At 50.1% G+C, this 19,078-nt stretch overlaps 1 protein-coding gene across 11 annotated transcripts in view; it reads left to right on the top strand.

The window, feature by feature from the left end:
• Positions 1-1,838: 1,838 nt before the first annotated feature.
• agap2 (ArfGAP with GTPase domain, ankyrin repeat and PH domain 2) overlaps positions 1,839-19,078 on the top strand; it is a 34,039-nt gene continuing 16,799 nt past the window's right edge. For 8 of the 11 annotated variants that reach the window (XM_061694533.1, XM_061694558.1, XM_061694542.1 and 5 more), the window contains exons 1-9: positions 6,829-9,335; positions 11,245-11,303; positions 11,993-12,080; positions 15,101-15,186; positions 15,263-15,398; positions 17,125-17,259; positions 17,358-17,476; positions 18,324-18,470; positions 18,591-18,665. In XM_061694533.1, the coding sequence (XP_061550517.1) occupies positions 8,243-9,335; positions 11,245-11,303; positions 11,993-12,080; positions 15,101-15,186; positions 15,263-15,398; positions 17,125-17,259; positions 17,358-17,476; positions 18,324-18,470; positions 18,591-18,665 (1,938 nt within the window). In that variant the 5' untranslated portion in view covers positions 6,829-8,242. Of the gene's footprint in view, positions 2,776-6,828; positions 9,336-11,244; positions 11,304-11,992; positions 12,081-15,100; positions 15,187-15,262; positions 15,399-17,124; positions 17,260-17,357; positions 17,477-18,323; positions 18,471-18,590; positions 18,666-19,078 lie in introns of those variants that run through there. The other 3 variants (XM_061694595.1, XM_061694604.1, XM_061694550.1) reach the window with 3 other exon arrangements.

Here is a 19,078-nt window from a genome sequence, read left to right as displayed (position 1 = left end):
TTGATCTGACCTAAACTCATGTCCTTGAATGCCCCCTAGAGGTCTTTGATGTTTTAACTTTTGTCTAAAATGCTGCAGAATCATTTGAAGTTCGGATGGGCGACCCTAGTGAGGATAAGCGGTACAGAAAATGGATGGATGGATACAGTACTCAGTGTACAGTACACAAGTACATCCAATAAATGAACAAGTCACGTCGATGGACACATTGCTCCATCGTGTGATCGGATCGGTTATCGGTTTTGTAAACTTGCTGGTTGGTCCCAAAAATCCTGATCGTGTGAAGCCTAATTCTTCTTATTATTATTATTACATTTTGCTTCAAATCATATGAGCAATCTCAAATGTCATAACAAAAACGAGTCCGATTTCAACAGCATTATGAATGAATCAGTGTTTTCATTTACATATGCAATTTACAGATCACAGTCGATGTAGAAACGGTATCTGTACCTTTTCACTTGTTTAGAAATGATTTTAAATTGGTGACATCCATCTTGAAAGGTTCAACTGACTCATCACACCTTCCGAACGAAAGTGGGAATTTGAAGGAATGGAATTGCAGTTATCCCCCTGCCTTGTAAATGTACACAGGCAGAACTTTATAAAAAAAAAAAAAATGAAGACAAAGTTCATGTATGAGCTGTTTCTATGAAGGACATAGCTATCCACACAAGGGAAACTTCAATTAGCTGCTTGTTTAATAGTCACCCAGTAACTTGCCATAAAAACACAAACAATGAATCTACTGTATATAAGGTTAGCATTAGTCAGCAACGCCTCTCCTACGATTAGCATGCATCAAATTAGCTTGTAGCCAACATTTCCTGTCAGGGGGTCGTCACCGCAGCGGGTCACTCGCACGATTGCTTTGTCTGACGTATCCCAACCCTTTCTAGCCGGGATTTACGAAACGCATGACGTGGCGTGCCGCGTAGGTTTTTTTTTTTTTGAAGGCAAGGCCAAAACATGGAGGACCCAAGTGCAGGGAAGCAAGGCGGAATTCTCAAAAATGATGAAATTCCAAATCAAAGGCAAACAAGGATCATGGAAAAAGCAAACTCAACAAAAGTCCCAAAACTGATAATCAAAGCAACGAAGAATCACTTCGACCGACAAACCTTTTGACTGGAAACGAGACACGACGACTGAAACTATAGGCGGCTTTGACACGTGACGCAGACCGACGACGACGACACCGGACAATAACAATGAACCGAGGACAAGTGAAAGAAAGCGAGGAACTAAATACAACTAAGGACAAACTCCGACTGCAACGGACAATCAAAACTGCTGAAAGGATTGTCGGTACCCCCCCTCGCCCACCCTTGAGGACTTGCATACTGCCAGAACTGAGACAAGAGCGTGCAAAATCCTCTTGGACTCTTTCCTTTGTGCCGCCGGAGCTCACGCGGAAGAAAGCGGTCCGACGGGCCCGACCGAGCGAGCCGGCGTGTCGTCGCTCGTGTTTGCGCCACGTGCGGCGACCGTGATTGGGATGTGGGAGGGAAAAGCGGAAACCCACGCGGGCACGAGGAGAACCTACAAACGCCATACAGACGAGGCCGGATTTGAACACGGGTCCTCAGAACGGTGAGGGAGATGTGCTAACCTGTCGTACACCGTGCCACTGATTAACATACTTGTAAAAACAATTGCTTCAGTGTACCACCACCATATAAAAGTAGCGTTTATGATTCTTCACACAATTCAGCAATTTACGAGCAAAACAAACCAATTGACCTATTTCAAATCACAGTCCCGAACAGAACATGGAGAAATCCTCGCTCCTGCAATTATTGAATTTTCTTTTAATGATACTTTGTTTCCCTTTATAATCCTCTCGAGGAGTCTGGGCTTTTTAACTTTACCCTTGCAGTACCCTGAAATGGCTAAACTACAAATACGGGTTTAGACGGACGGACGGACAGATAGACAGATAGATAGACACCTTTGCACATGCCTCTGTAATAATGAGTGAAATGAAAACCAGAGACAAAGGAAGCAGGCGATCTTTGCTGTTAGCGGTATAGTAACACCCCCCCCCCAACCCGAACACGCACGCAATCGTCTTTTTGAGACGATCATACGTGATGTCACTCGGGGAAACAACTTGTGGTTTTATTCCCTTGACAAACGGAGCAGCATTGCTAATGATAATGTCGTGTGCAAAAAGAAAAGCTATAGATGAGTTTACCGCCTTAGTGGACTTTACAAGGTAGGCACAGGCTAGCTAGCTTGCTCACGAGCAGTCCAGATGAGTTGAAGGCTCACGCAAAAACGGGCGACTTTCAACCATTAAAACACGCAAGTGCGACAGTCTCGAGCCCCGCCGTACGGGTGGAGCAAATATCTTGCGGCTATTTGATGAGAAAGGAAGTGAAGATCGGCGCTTTCAACCGCACCGCCCTCGCGAGGGGCTTGAAAAAAGGAAGTGAATTCAGTTGAGCGCAAAGCTGCAGGAAGGTTTCAAGCGCGCTGACTTTTGCGGCCCGCGCGCAGACGAGGGCCTCTTTCCTTCGTGCCGCCGGAGCTCGCGCGGAAGAAAGCGGTCCGATGGGCCCGAGCGAGCCGGCGCGTCATCGCTTGTGTTTGCGCCACGTGCGGCGACCATGAGCGGCAAAAGCAAATCGCCAAACTCCGCCGTGATCAAAGCGGAGGTCAGGAGGTTCGAATCGCTCTACGCTGCCATCGACAGACTCTCTAAGCAGCTGGAAAGGGTCGCGGATCCGCAGCTGCGCTCGGGCCTGAAAGTCTACCTCCGCAGTATCGAAGGTAAGCCGCTCTTGCGTACGCTGTGATCTTTGATTTGTCTGCGGTCACAGACACCATCGATACGCCGCAAAAACGTATCTGGAGCGGTCCGCGATCGATATTGCTGTCAAAAACCTTTCTTTAACCTGGAAAACAAAAAGGGAAACACAATTGAGAGCGAAATCTCATTTTCCAGGGTGGTCTGGCCAAGAAGGCGGAGCACAATTCATGTCATAACAATACAGTCAAGCGTATCCATAGAAGAACAAACAGAAACGGAAAACTATTTGCAATTTGCAAATTCAAAAGCCACGTTTTCATTTGTGCAACTTCCAAATCTAAGTGGATCTCGCTATGCGCCGTTTAGAAAACTTCTTGTTCAGAGTTAGAACTCATTTGAAATGTACGTACATTTCTGCATCCAACTGGACTTCTGGAACAACATACAAACAACGGTGGGAACCTTTCAGAAAATTGGGGCAAATATGGACATAAAGATGCGTGGCAGTGCATTCAAAAAACATCAAAGTTGTTCCACCAAAGCAACCTCTTGTGAATTGAAGCCGTTTAAGCCTAACAGAGAGACGTTTTGCAATATTCAGTGTCTAAATATATTTCCGCATTTGTGCAAAGTTGGTCCAGCGGCGTTTGATACGAAGGAGGTTTGCTTTGCCGCCTTCACAAGTGCACCGAGATCAGGCGTCGACTCCTGAGTCGCAAACAACTTCGGAAGCTCGTCGAAGTGGTAAGCGGTCGTCACTGCGCCCTCCAGTGGACGACGTTAGCAACGACAGTTGTTCATGAGTTCTATTTCCCCACGGTTGTGTATGTTTGACACTCTGGTTCAAAGGTCAACTGTTGAAAATCCCCATGGTGTCCATGGTGGATAATGCATACTAGGCTTTCGACTGTACGAGACGTGCGCGCATGACAGCGGAGGAGACGGATAGCGTATCGTTTTCGGCATTTCCTGCGTCAGCCGTGGTTTTTATCCGCGCGGACTTTCATTTTTCGGATTCCTCGATCCACAGAGCAGTCGGGCCGCGTATAGCGCGGTGGCATTTACGTTCGAATGGGCCGACGGAGGCGGCGACAGACGGAAACGTGCCAGAGCGTGCGGCCTACTTCCTGTCTGCCTGTGCGCAGCCGCCCTCAAAGCCACTTCCTTTCACACGAGCACGCCCTTTTCCTGATGAGTTGTACCTGGTTTTCTCACACGCTTCACTTCTCATCGCCTCTTGTTAACGTGATACAAGGCCCCGCGAGCAATTCTGGGATTTGTGGCATCCGGCGATGTAAATCGATATCTGAAAGTGTCAGCAAAACACGAAAGGAGGGGCTGAATTGCCTTAGAATACCGTGGTTGAAGTCGAGAACAATATAGTCCGCGATTAATTGATTTTTAGAATCAGAATCACCTTTTATTAGCTTTCATGTTACAAGACACGCAAGGAATTTGTCTCTGGTAGTTGGAGCCACTGTACTACGGCAACAAACAGGCAAAATATACATTGAGGACATAATAACGCAAGTGTGGAAAGTCATAGAGCAATGAAAGTGTGCCACTGGGATGGTGATGCTGATATAATGGCAAATGTGGAAACGAGGCAGACTCCTCGAGCAATTTCAAGTGACTGACATCGAGTGCAATGATGTGGTACAGTGACGATTGTGCAAATGGCGCAGAGAGTTCTCGAACACGCGAGTGGCCGCTCGTAATTAACAACAGTCGGCAACCACGGCAGCGTGATAAAATAGTGAGTGTAGAGGTGTCCCCGCAGAGATGTGCAAATTAGGCAGCGTGTTGCAACGAAATTGGAAGTGAACTGTTTACGAAGTTAATGGCAAGAGGGAAGAAGCTGTTGGAATGTGCGCTTGTTTTAGCTTGCGTTGATTGCCAGCGCCTCCCCGAGGGAAGGAGGCGGAAGAGGCGGCGACCGGGATGCGCAGGCTCCGGGTGGCGTGCCGATAACGATCTGTCCGTCGCGCTCGGATTTTGGCGCCGAACCAGACCGTGATGAATGAACACAGGACCGATGCGATGACCGCCGTGTAGAACTGGCTCAACGGCTCCGGTGGCAGGCCGCGGCTCCCGATGTCGGTCTCCCGCTTCAGGGCCTGAGAGATTGTCGTTTCCCATCAACTCGAAGGTCCCGACGGCTGACGCGGGGCAGGCCTCGACTTCGACGTTTCGGCTGGCCTGACCTCAGTAAATGAACGCCGGCAGTAAATAGAGAGAGAGAGAGAGAGATCACAATTGTCGAGTTCTTTGCACTTCGCGAGCGTGCGCGACTGACCTCCGGTCAAGCAGAACAACGGACACGGACCGTCTTTGACGGCTCGCTGTATTGACGACGGGGATTTTCAAAGGTAAAGTCGCTGCTTGCAGCCTAATGTTCTTGCCTTCCACGCATGAACTGTATTTGCAATTCATGATTGCACTTTGTAATAGCATATTTCATGAGTGAGCCCTCGCTAAAGTAGAATGTTTCATTTATTCTTATTTTCCGATTCATTTTGCGCTGAAAACTGTTACGTATTCTTCTTCTTCTTACACGACAGAGAACACTTTGGAGACAGAAAGACGTTGACAAAAACAGTCAGTCGCCGAGCAATAAAAGGTTGCTAGTTATCTGGTAATGCCGGTACAATTTTATTTATTTATTTTTTGACAGCGGCACGGCGGCCGACCGGTTTGAGCGTCGGCCTCACAGATCTGAGGACCCGGGTTCAATCCCCGGCCACCGCCTGTGTGGCGTTTGCATGTTCTCCCCGTGGCCGCGTGGGCTTTCCTCCCACATCCCAAAAACATGAGTGCTAGGTTCATTGGCAACTCTAAATTGCCCATAGGTGCGAATCACCCAGCATGCCCGACGCGTTTGGCCACTGTCGATTTAACGGCACGCGTGCTTCTCTTCCAAATTCATGTCATGCCGCTAGGTTTCTGAATGGAATATTCGGACGCGTCTCCAGCAATTGTGCGCGCTGCGGCCGGCGGCCTCCTCGAAACGTCGCGTCGGGCCCCTCGAGCCAAAGGCGGTCGTCGGCTTTTTCGCGTTCCGTCTGAGTCGCTCTCGGGAGGAGCGCGCGGCCATAGCAGCCGCACGCTCCAATTGCGTATTTCGGGATGTTGCGCGTATCCCCTGATATCGCATCGACAGATTTTCGTGAGAGTAATTATTGACAATGAAATTTTGCGCAGCGGACACGTTGACGTTGCGACGGCTGCTTTTATCGAGTGACTACTGACTAAAAATATGTCTCACATTTGTAACGTCGTGTGCATATTGATGTGGTGCACGGGCAACAATTGCACACGTTTGCTTCAGAAGCCCGCCGCGGGAACGATAGAGTAAATATGACTTTTGATGCTTGACACCCGAAATGGTACGAAACCCTTTTTTAAACGCGGCTATTTTCGGGAGATTGGCTCCACAATGTAACGGATCCTTCCTCGGCCTGCGCCGCGCCCCTCCGCCGGTCTATTTTTGGCACGATCCGGCGATCACACAGGCAGACGCCTACACGGTTGTAAAAGTGCCACACAGACACAATCGTTAAATCGAGATCTGCGATTGGTCAGAAATGGACGACAAGGAAGCGTAGGTCTTTGTAGCCCATATTGCACTTTACAAGTCAAATCACACACACATTTCTGAGTAAGTGTGCAGTGACAGATAGTCACTGATCTATTGGTGTCCGAAATGTTCCCATCCTCCTGCTGAGACCAGAACTTTCCCACTTCTACTGAGGCTGTAGATCAATACACGCACATGAGAGCTCTTTGCGCCACATCTACGACCCAGCACACACACGTACGCACACATGCGGAAGCGTTGTGAGATCCAGGCAGCGAATGTAGCAACGGAGGAGGAAGGACACGAAGAAGATGATTGTGCCACCAGCGCCAGGAAGATTGGAACACCTTAGCAACAAACAAGCCAAGCCTCCCACTGAGGAGGAGCTGCGCCGAGCCACACACACACACACACACACACCAGTGCCGGTGGGGGAGGGGGCGAAGGGAGCGGGGGCCCGAGGCATCCACCTGCAGGGGGGCATCCAAACGGGTTTTGTTGGGCATCGAAATGCTCCAAATCCTGCCCCCGTCTTCGAATAAATTTCGTGGGTAAAATATTTAATTGGAGGACAGACAATGCCTACCAACCCCCCCGCCTGCCTTCAGCGAATAGTTTTCAGGGGGCATCACAAAAGCCTTGTGTGCCCGGGCATCGGCCACTGACACACAAACACGCACACACGACAGACAGCTGAGGACAGATGGACGATCATGGTCAAATTATTTCTGGAAACAAAAAAACCCCAGCTTGAGTGCCCCCTTTCCCCCCTCCATTCTTAGTTCACAGCCCCCCCCCCCCCCCCTCCCTTTCCCAGTGATATTTTCCAGCGTCTCCCCTCATTCGGCGGCTCCAACACTGCCGCTCTACCGCCAGCCGCCGCGCCCCGTAGACACCCCGCCCCCGCCTCGGTGGTACGCTGGGAGGAAGATGGAGGGGAGGAGGGAATAGGAAGGCGGGATGAGCAATCGTGAGCAGAAAGTAGGAGCAGGATCCCGCGGCTCGCGACGAGGAGATTCTTAGCGGGCGCGCTTGAGAGACGGGCTCCGAGGGCGTAACGTGCCGCCTGTGCGACGGCGTCTCTCGTCGTCGTCGTAAGCCGCGACTCGCCTCCTACGCGTCGTCCCGCTCAACGCCTCTTGCGGAGATGAGGAGAGGGGCGTGATGGCCGAACGCCAAACCCCGACTCCTCGGTGCGCCCCGCGTATCCGCCGCGGATTTCTTTCAGCGTCTCGTGCCGATCCGCCGCGGCTCTCGTCGACGTCCTTCCTGCAGCGCCCGCCCGTGGAATAGACGCTTCTGTCGACACGCGTGTGAGGCTTGAGGAATGGCAAGGGGAGTTCGTGATCCGGATCCCTGGCTGCTCTGAGGTGACCCCGCTGAATATTTCGAGACTGCGCTTTATAGCCGCCGCCGATCCCGTGTTTGATCATGGATGCGATGCGGGGCAATTGCTGTCGTGAAGCGGATGTTTTTTCGCACAAGAAGAGCCGGGGGGACGAGCGAGGCGTAAGATGCAGTGTGCTACGTATAAGGTCAATGGAAGCCCGACAGGAATGAAGCATTGCGCCCATTCGTGAAGATTTATCAGCCCCGGGAGCCGCACGCATATGCAGCGTTGGGTTTTCCAGGAACAAAAGAGTTTCGGTGACGGGTGTGCTAAGACGATTGAATGTGCAGATTCTCTGTGACTTCAATTAAGACCCCAAACAAAGGAAAAGGCAGATTTGGGGGATGGATGAACCCAACAGTTCCTCTGCTGACGTAAGGAGAAACTTCATCTCCTTCCGTGCAAGTTTTTTGTCTCGGTCGGATTCTTCCGCACCCCAACACGCTGATAAACTGTCACTAGTTCACTTCCCTGTCTCCGTTTTCATACATCTACCTTGTGCCAACTGAAGCCTGGCCCCATGAGCGAAGGCGGCGCCCTGCAGCAACGCACCACCTACCTCATCTCCCTCACCTTGGTCAAGGTAGAGGCAGTGGAGGAGAATGGAGGGGAGGTCCAGAGCAGCACCCCGGGCAGGGAGGCCACGGCGAGATCGAGGTCCCGGTCAGAGGAGAGCCGGGCAGAAAAGGCCGGGGTCAAGGTGGAGACTGAAGCACAGAGTGGACCTGGAGAAACCCAGGCCCCACCACCGGGGACCGATGCTCCTGTTTTCGTGGTCCAAGATGAAGGGATGAAACCGCAGAGCACCTTGACAGATGAACCCGTCTGCGCTGTTGATGCCCCCAGAACTAGCAGTGAGAAAGGACTGTGCAAACCTTCTATCCCTTTACAGCCAGAGAGAGCAGACGCAGACTTAACTCCAGCAGAGAAAATACACCGCACCCCTGAAGCAAAGCAATCCCGGCCTCCCTTTTACACCAGTACACCCCCGACAGAGGTGGGCGAACCCGCCCGTACCCCGACCAGAACCAGCCTGCCCGTTCGCCCTGTAGGCCAGAGGCCGATGAGTCTGCTCAAATCTCACAGCGGCGTGGCCCCTCGCGGCCGCGACTGCAGGGAGGGTCGGGAGCGGAGCCCTACCTCAGCCCAGAGTCTCGATCGCAAGGACTGCCGAACGACCGCGCGCTCTCCGGGCCCTTGCCGGGCCTCGTGGGCCGAGGCCGGCGGGACCGAAGCGTGGCGGGACCCGCGGGATGAAGTCCGAGCTGGGACGGAGCTGGAGATCGGAGGCAGGGTGGCCGCGATGCTCAGAGACATGCCTCGCAAGGATAGACTGAAGTCGGGTTCCACCTCCCTACCCGCGCAGGCTACCCAAGCCGGCAAACCTCCACGCAAGGGCAAGAGTCGCACGCTGGACAACAGCGACCTGAACAGCCTCTCTGAAGACCTGGCGCGGAGCGGCGAGGCCCAGCAGGGCCAGCGCGGCGCCTCCAAAGATAGGAAGATGCTGAAATTCATCAGCGGCATTTTCACCAAGAGCAATTCAAGTGTGGCGGGGTCATCGACATCGGCCGCTCCCGTCCTCATTCAGAGGGATTCCAGTGAGGAGGAAGGTCGGTGGTCACAGACACACGCTGCCGCTGTCTCCGCCCTTCAGGATAGGGCAAGCATTTGTCTCCATAGCGAAGGCCCTCAGGCAGCTGTTTATTAGGGTGCGGTTGGTGGGTCCGCACTACTTTCAATGAGCTTTTTTAGTTTTTATTATAACCAATACTGGTGCTATGTGTCCTGAAACGTGCTCATTCAAACCGATGACAGATGGACTTCTCTTCATCTAATTCCCCTCTGAGCGCGAGTTGATTTCACGCCGCGGGAGGGATAATCTGCACGACCGTTCCCGGCGTTCCCGGCATAGCTCGAAATCACACAATCGATCCGGGGGTGGGGGTCGCCGGTGGCACAGACGGGTCACGTCGCTTGCGGTGATTTTTAGCTCATAAAGCTTGAAACGGTCGCATAGACGGAAGGCACGAGGAGATAGGACACCCCCCCCCCCCCCCCGCGTCAAAAAGGGAATTAACCGACAAAAAGCTTTCTTCCGTAGTCCGCCACTTCACGTGCTCGGAATACATTCGCCGCCCTCCGTTCGTTTATTTGTCAGTGCGATCTGAACATTGAGATTGCTTTCACAACTGTGTTTGTGTGTGTGTTCATTCACTCATTGTACATTCACACGGTCACACAGGCACATTGTCGATTCACTCATGTAGTCAGACGACACGCACACAAACGCACACAAACCTTCACCCAGGGCAGGAGGAAATGTTGCCATGGCAACCGGCAGAACGACCGCTGCTGCTACAGAGGCAGAGTGTGATGAAACAGAATGGCGGAGGAGGCGTGCGCGTACGTGCGTGCATGTGTGAGACGGGTTTTGTCAGAGAATCCCTCCCCAAAAGAATGAAATGGATACGATTTGCGGTGTTCGACGTGGACTGGCAGCTCCGCGTGGGTGTTAAGCGGATCCGGTTTGGGGCACGGGGCGCGGATAATTGGCTTTGTGTGGAAATCTAGGCGGCGGAGCAGCTGAAGAATGGCAATGTCTCATCAGAAATCTCAAGATGAAGCCCAAGTCCATGAATATGTTTTCTCTCATGGGAAGCAGCACAATATTGGTGCCTGGAGCACTGCGGCCGCCGGTCGTCCCGTTTTTCTGGAAAGGTTCTTGCTCTTTTGCATCTCTGAGAAGGACAGAGACAGTGTGGATGAATGAAAGAAAAAAGCTCACATGGGGCACGCTTCCTAGCAAGAAGGCCCGAGGTTTGGCTGTGGTCTTTTTGCATTCCTTCTCTCCGGGCCATACCCCGCAGCCCAAAAACACGCTAGCTTCGTGGACGACTAAATGGTGCTATAGCTAACGCGGCTAAATTCGATGCCAAGCTGCGAGGGGAAAGAACGTCCGCCTTGCGTCCGTTGCCGGCGCAGCATAAAAGTCGCTAATCGTCGCCTCCTTGACGGCCAAGAAACGACACTTTTAGACAAGTGTCGTTATAACCGAGGGCAGGCGGAGGAGAAGACAAGAGACAAACGGGAACACCATGCTGATCGCTAAGCTATCAGCTGAAGCAAAATAAGTGATCGACTGGCACAGTACACTTGTCCCGTTGGTGTGGCCGAAAACGCATTTGTAGCGGAGATTGGCCAACTTTGAAAAGCAAATGAGTACGCGTCTACAGAGGAGAGTACTGCGATACACGATAACGCTAGGCAGCCAGAACGGGCCATCGCCGCTTCTACGCCACTTGAGAAAATGGACCTCGAACTTAAACGTACATTCATATGATAACGCTGTATAATGTAAGCGTTAGTTTCTAGTTTCCCGAAAACAGACAGACGGGTCACGTCGGGCCGCACGTGCTGCGATCGAGCGCGACGGCCGCCCTTTGACGCACACCGTGAACATGAGGACGTCTTCTCCGCGTCGCTGCCTCGCTGACCCTTTTTGTCTCCGTCTGTCTGTAGTAAACATCGCCAACAGCCAGGAATGGAGCCTGAGCAGATCCATCCCGGAGCTGAGACTGGTGAGGCTTCCGTTAAAGTTAAACCGTCCCAGGTCAAAAGGCTACTTGGCCTCGTGTGAAATGAAACACGGCTGCGACATCACAGGTTCTCGAGCTGGGTTTGCAAAATAATTGGAAAGAAATATGATTTGGAATCTCCCAAAACTCGTTTTTCTACAGACGCGCACTAACGCAATGTATGGATTGCGGGGCACGTGCTAACCCTGACGGGAAACAACTTCTCTATTTGAACCAAAACAAATTGTCACAGTTGGCAGAAGCGGGCAGGCATCGCACAAAGTCGAGCGACGGGTGAGCTCATGAAAATAGACGACGAGACCGGAAGAACGAACGACAGCATGAACAGAAAGCATGAAAGCAGACGGCAAGAATCAGACTAAAAAAAAACAAACATAATCCAAGTGGAAAATGTACTCCAACATTCTTCTGTACTGACAAAAAAAAAGTGTTTTTGCATTGATGGATCGATGACTCTAAATTGCCCGTAGGTGTGAATGTGAGTGCCACCGGTTGTTCGGTTCCACGAGCCCTGCGATTGGCTGCCGACCAGCCCGGGTGTACCCCGCCTCTCGCCCAGAGTCGGCTACGGAAAACGGATGGCTGGATGGATGCGTGGATTCGAACAGGATTTGAACACTGTGATTGTGTAAAAAGCGCCACAGCTTTCATTTGCTGCTTATTTCTCGCAGGGCATTCTGGGAAGCGTCAAAAGCGGCAAGTCGGCCCTGGTGACCAAATACATCACGGGCGCTTACGTTGCGCTTGACAAACCTGATGGTAAGAGGAACTAAACTAAGCAACAATTTCAAGAATGGGAAGGAGATTTGGATTTCAGAATCAAGACTGATGCACGCTTTAAAACATCAAGTTGTGAAAGTGGAAAAATATGTTACGATAGATGTAAAACAGAGGTGCCCATTTTTCAGAGGGATGCCTAAGAAATCAAAATGAAAAAAAAAAAAATTAAAAAAAAAAGTTTGTGGTAAGCAAGTTAACATCTCAGACTGTACTATTAACAATATTAAAAAAAAGATGACACTCATCAAATATTTTGATCAAATCCTCTTTTGTAAATTTGAAGTATTGAAAAATAAAATTGAATGGGCAGTTTGTGCTGACGACAACAACTGATGTCAGTTTTCTCAATTGAAATCTTTTATTACAAACGTGTGAGCCTTAAAATCCAAACGAAGTAAAATTTGCCTTCAAATGGAAATCGATTATGAAGAAGAGTCGGAAGAAATACAAACGTATTTACTCCTACCCCCGTCTCTATTGTCCGGATTTGAAAAGTTAGTTGAAAAGCAGTAAAAGCAGCAAAATAGAGATAGAGATAGAGATAGAGAGAGGGAAATTGTAGTCGAATTGAACATCGCTTCGAGGTTCATTTGATCTATTGTTAATGTAGCTGTCCCTCGGCACAATGAATAGATACATTGTGTGTGTGCATACATATATACTGTATACACTGTGTATATATCTATATCTATATATATATATATATATATATATATATATATATATATATATATATATATATAGGTTAGCATGCATTCGGGCCTGGTACACGTGAAATTAATCGGGTTGGGTTTTTTTTGCCCCTTCCGACGAAGGAAGGCAAACACCAGACTATTTTCTGAGACGATCCTATAAGATGATCCTGTGTGTTAATAGTACATTCGTCCCAATCGACAAGCTTAAATATTAAACGGGTTCAATATTTATGGCCACTCCTTTACTTATGCAAAAGTACACACTAAAAAGTAAACTGACATTTTTCAACCTCTCCAGATGATTGGCATTCATTCTCTGGGGGCAACAATGGACAAACAAACAAAAATGAAATGTGTGCAATTGGAAAGCATCTTTGAGTGTAGACAAAAAGGGCTTTACAAGTCGAATGCTATATTATTATTAAATGAAAAAAAACGAGCATTTATTTGTACTATTAAGATCAAGTTTTATTCAGTACAAGATAAATAGTTAAAAAAAAAAAAAAAAAGCCAGCTATGGGTGGCTGATTGAAACTAGACAAAAATGAGCAAATTATGGCTATTTTCAGTTTGCGTTTTTTACGGTTTTGCTTTGTCTGTGGCAACATAAATGTGTTGGAAGTCTAATATGTGTCAAACGTGAAATAATTTACTGCCAGCGTGCCATAGACTTCAACAAGCTAGCTTTCTAAAAGACTAACGTGGTTCACCCAAAGCATGAAAGACACTTTTGAAAAAAAGACACCAAAAATATTCTTACTTATGAAAGATTCAATCCCAGTTCGGAGTTCCCTTGTTGTGATTGTACGACGTGTGTGCGACCGTACGCAGCACAATGTGCTGGCGTGGAAGGCACCGACGCTTTGCCCCCATTAGCTTAGCTACATGGAATGCGCCGACTCTTTGCCCCCACTAGCTCAGCGTCGCCACAGGGCCGCGGCTTATCTCCGGTGTCTATGAACAAATGCGCTCGACTTCAGGTTTCCGTTTTTTTCGGCGTTCTGCTTTTTGCGTTGAGTTGTCGCTAACTTTAGAAGGTTTTAGAAGTAACAGGCTCATTTTTTAAAATTGAAGGAGTAGAAAGTACAGATATTTGTTTTTAAAAAGTAAGGGTTAAAAGAAGAAAGTCGCCAGAAAAATAAATACTCAAGTACAAATACCTGAAAAATCGACTTAAGTACAAGTACTTTGTTACTGTACTTAAGTCGATTTTTCAGCCTTGTTCCTTCCCACCTGTGTTGATTGACGACGTCATCGTTCTACAACACTCCCGCCTTCGGTCGCTTCAGAAACATCGGCACAACAAATCCAGTCGTGTTTGTTCTTTTCCGATCGCATTTGATGATTTTTGTCTTGGAGGACCGGATTGTAGATCGGTGGTGGAAGAGAATTTTGATGTGTGGCGTCCTGTGATGAGATGATTGGAGCACACCACACGCAGTTTTTTGTTTTTTTTTTAATCTTCTTGTGTGGTGTCTGGAACAGATAAGGCCTGGTACACACATAAGGATTCTTAAAATCTCACAAGGTGTTTTATCTGTGAGACTCTACACATAAATATTACCATTCAGGCATTTAACAGTTACGGTCGTATGGTTTTGTTGTGTGCTCCGATAATCTCGACAGGGGACACCGCACACATAACGAGATTCCGTTCCATCGACGATCTCAAAGTCTCGTGTGAACACACGTGATTTCACAACAGCGAAGGCGAGCAGACGCTTCGGCGTATGAGCCGATGTTTCCCGAATGCGGGACCGTTGTCGTAAAAAAAAAAAACCCAAAAAAAACCCCCCCGACTTGCTTTAGAAAATACCGCTTGCCGTCTTTTATCGGACGGGACATGTCAGTTTGTCTTTTGGTTGATTATTTTATGACCTTTAGATCTTTTGAAGGCCGCTTCTTTTCATCGGCTACATTCACTTCCACGTCACCGTTGTCGGGAGCAGTTGGCGTTCCCCAAGCACATGAAGAGTTTTGGCGCTCATTCTTTAAGATCGTCGTCCCCGACCTGTTTCGGACCCTAAAATTGGGACCAATCCACCCTTAACACACCTCAGACCTAAGGATAATCTTATAGGATCATTTTATAGGACTTAAGATTGTCCTGCTTGGTCGGGAAGGGGCAGAACCGGGGCAAAAACAGGCCGATTGTCTTGATGTGTGTACAAGGCTTTGAGCTATCTTTGCACCAGGATCTTTGTACCAGGCCTGAGTTACTGTATGTCCACAGGAAGGATGTAACTTGCCTCGTAAAGTCAGTGAGTCATTGCGGTGTGCCGCTTCACAACTTGTCTCGGTCAGGTGGCAGGTATAAAAAGGAGGTGCTGGTGGACGGACAGAGTTATTTATTGCTGATCCGAGAGGAAGCCGGGCCACCCGATGCGCAGGTTCGTGGACATCTCCACACCGGTATGCACGGTCGCGGCTGTCGTGTGCGAGTCTCCCATCTCGTGCCCCCTTCAGTTCAGCAGCTGGGCGGATGCGGTGATTCTGGTGTTCAGTCTGGAGAACGAAGACAGCTTCCAGGAGCTCTACCGACTGTACGGCCAGCTCGGCTCGCGGCGCGCGGACGTCCCCGTCGTCGTCGTCGGCACGCAAGGTGAGTGAGAGCGGCGGCGGCGGCGTCATCCGCTTCGCGCGTGCCGGCACAACACGTTTGGCGTCTTCCCTCTGTTGCCGCTCCATTGGATCAGCGGGGAGGACGCCGATGTCCCTTGTCACGCCGACCCGATCGGGACTCATTTACCTCGTGAAGGCAACCCTCTCGTGATCCGGTTCATTTTTGGATGATTCGTTCAGCCATAGAAAATGTTCGTCCTTCTTTTGTCAGTCCATTTGACATCGGGAGCGGGGAGGTCACGACCCCACCACATACTTCTTCCATCCACCCATTTTCTTTGGGTCGGTACATATAGACAGGCGATCATTCACACCGAGGGCCAAATATAATCTTCGATGTTTTTGGATTGTGGGAGGAAACCGGAGTATCCGCAGAAAACCCACACAAGCACGGGGCAACATGCGAACGTCCAGTGGTGGAAAGTTTTTCGTTTTTTGAAATTGTTTAACCGGGAAAGTCTCATTGAGATTACAAATCTCCTTCACAAGAGGGTCCTGGTCCAGGACAACAAGTAATCCCGGAACATGAACATAATACAAACAAACATAAACAATACAAACTAAAGAAAAAGGCACATCAACATATCTGTCCATCCATTACCCATTTTCCGTACCGCTCGTCCTCCCGACGGGTCGCGCTGGCGCCCCTCCCGGCTGACTTCGGTCGGGCGAGAGGCGGTGTACGCCCCGAACGGGTCGCCAGCCGATCGCGAATACTGGGAATTTGCCAGCATGTCACACCTATCAGTTCATTCTTGCCCACTTGATTGACTACAAAAATGAGAAGAGGAGTTAGTAAGTGTTCAGCAATGACAAGCGACACGTTTGGCAGATGATGTGTCACGAGTGGATTTAGACTGGACTCAAGAGCAGGCGGAGGCTGAGAGGTTGTGATGAAAAGTTTATTGAAAAAGGGGAATGGAGATGGTCTTCGAGATGTGTTGAGGCAGAGAACGTATGGCAGGCGGTTGGCTTGGCGGCGTGGTGGCGGAAAACCACTTGGCGAGGAGCACGGAGGGAACACTGAGGACAAGGAGAAACACGGAGGTCAGAAAGATGACGAGGAATTACGTAGTGTACTCGGTAACTGGGGAGCCGTTGTACCGCAGGAGAAGCTTCAATACTCTGGCGAGAGTTTCCGGGATCTGGCGTGCTTTTATGCAGGTGATGCTGAGGGCTGATTGATGACAGGTGCGCGACAGAGGTGGTGCTGATTCCTGTGACGGGAGAGGGGGAGGGGGAGAGAGAGAGAGAGAGAGAGAGAGAGAGAGAGAGAGGGCGCCACCCACGCTCCAACTAAAGGACTGCAGGGCACAGCTCATGACATCAAGTTAACGGACTTATATGGTGTAAAAAACAGGAACACCCGAGACGAGCGTTAACCATGAGGTCGTGACAGGTTCGGAGAAGCAAGATATTCCACATCCTTGTTGAATTTGTGGCCAACGTCTTGCGTCTTGTGCCAGGCTAAAGAGCACGGAATGGTTTTTCCACACGGAAAGGCCTTCGAACTCAGAACCTCTTGACTGTGAAGCGGATGTGCTAACTACTATTCACCGTGCTAGTTTCTTTCTTCTCCAGTATGAGGTCTGTAGTGTCAATTGTGAAATGTAAAAACAAAACACATCATTTGGTAACAGAGGAGTCTCCCCGTCTTGATGTGCTATTTAAAAAAAAATAAAATAAAATGTTGTCTCCTTATGTAGATAAAATCAGCAGCACCAACCCGCGCGTGATTGAGGACCAAAGGGCTCGCCAGCTGTGCATCGACGTGCGTCACTCGCTCTTCTACGAGACCTGCGCCACCTACGGATTCAACGTCGATCGAGTGTTCTCGGAGGGTGAGTCGTGCGCTCAATGCCGCCGGCGCGCCACAGAAAGCCCACGTGAGCGGCTTGACTCACGGCAACGAAACACGTCACCCGCTTTTCTTTTGCAGCCGCCCAGAAAATTGTCGCCCAGAAGAAGCAGGTGGCACTGCAGGCCTGCAAGTCTCTCCCAAACTCTCCGAGTCACTCCGGAGGCTCCACGCCAGGGTCGGCCTCCTTCCCCGGCCAGGTTGGAAACCCCCACGGCGGCGTGTCCCGCACACTCGTTTTTGCGGTTACCCAAACCGCTGAAGCCCGTGGCCGAACCGTGGCGCAGTTTGCGAAGGGGCCGACAGTCGGCAGCCGGTCGTGCTGTGACTCGATATTTGAATCGCGGGCGAACGGCGTCGCAACTTCGGAGATGTAACGGCCGGCCAAAAATGCCAAGTTGTGTCACGGGATCTTTCACCCCAAAAAGGTTTGTTCCCGGGTTCCAGCAATACCAATACAGTATATACCGTCCGCGGCGGAGCCAGGCGGTGGCCGTGGCCCCCGACATCGCCCCCGAAAGAAATTTGCTCCAATTACAGTGAGTGGACACCCGCATATTCGCAGTTCAGCATTCGCAAATTCACCTATTTGCAGATCTTGGGGGGGAGAAGCCGTCCCCTGGTTTTCACGGAAACCCCTGCTTATTTTGCAGTTTAGTTTTTTTTTGTTTTTTTTTTGGATCTCCCACGCTCATTGCAATTCTAATGAGGGTCGCTATATTTAATGAATAACATGTGAAAACACTGATCACGTTCATAATTTCTCAGCAAAAATATCAAGAATGACTTGACAGGGGAGGAAAAACCCAAATCGATAAGCGAGACTTTATTTCCAGCGACTGATCGTCCAGGTGCAACCTGCCATCCAGTTTGCGCAGTAGAGTTTGGGTAACCGCAAGGATCGTCCCCGGCGATCGCGGCGCTGGCAAACGTCCGAGTATTGGCCTTTGCCTCTCGGACGGCGGGGTTGCGCATTTCATTCCACCTCCGCCGTCTCCATCCTCTTTCTCCGTTCTCATCACATCATCCCGCGACCTTTGCTCTCAGGTCAGTAACGGCGTGAGCGGCGGCTACGCCTGCTCCCTGCCCTCCACCCCCGTGCTCGCCCACAGGGAGCTGAGGGCGGCCCAGGGGGAGGGCGGCGGCAGCTCCCGTTCCCTGAAGAGCATCCCCCGAAGACCCTCGCTCTTCAAGGTCAGTCTGCGGTCCATTCCACACCTTTGTCCTCTCTCGCCATCATTTCACGCCACCGTGCTCCAGTTGTTGTCCTTTTGGAATTTTTGGAGTACGTCATGCATCCTCCTTTTCTCTCAGAATCGGGACTCGGAGAAGAGGGTCGCTGACGCCAAAGGAGACGCGAGCGGCGCTCGGGCGGTTCCGATCAAACAGGTTGGTGCCAAACATTCGTTCTTGCCGTTTTCAATTTCAAGCGATGACTGATTTCTTTGTGATTTGTTTTTTAATCAAACACAAACCGTGAAAAACATTTTTCCTATTTCAATTTTGGGTTGAGTTAAGATCGAACATCCCAAATGGCAAAACGGGCCAAATTCGAGCCGATTATTCCATCGGTCGGGAAGTCAGCCGGCTGGTTCGCTCGTCTTCTCGGTCCGGACGGCGACCGCCATCCGTCGTGGACAAACATCTTTGAGGAAGTGAACTTCCTCAAAAGTGCCTTTGATTGTGGACGCCAGCCACCGCGACATTCTAACGATAAGCAAAAAGTAAAGAATTGCGCCTGATTGATCCTTTCGAAACAATCTGTTCTTGAAGATTCAACGCACGTGTATCGTGAAACACAA

The sequence above is a fragment of the Phycodurus eques genome, chromosome 1, assembly GCF_024500275.1.
Source record: "Phycodurus eques isolate BA_2022a chromosome 1, UOR_Pequ_1.1, whole genome shotgun sequence".
NCBI classification, from domain to species: Eukaryota; Metazoa; Chordata; class Actinopteri; order Syngnathiformes; family Syngnathidae; genus Phycodurus; species Phycodurus eques.
Note: the sequence above shows the minus strand (reverse complement) of the source record. Positions and strands in the feature narration are given on the sequence as shown.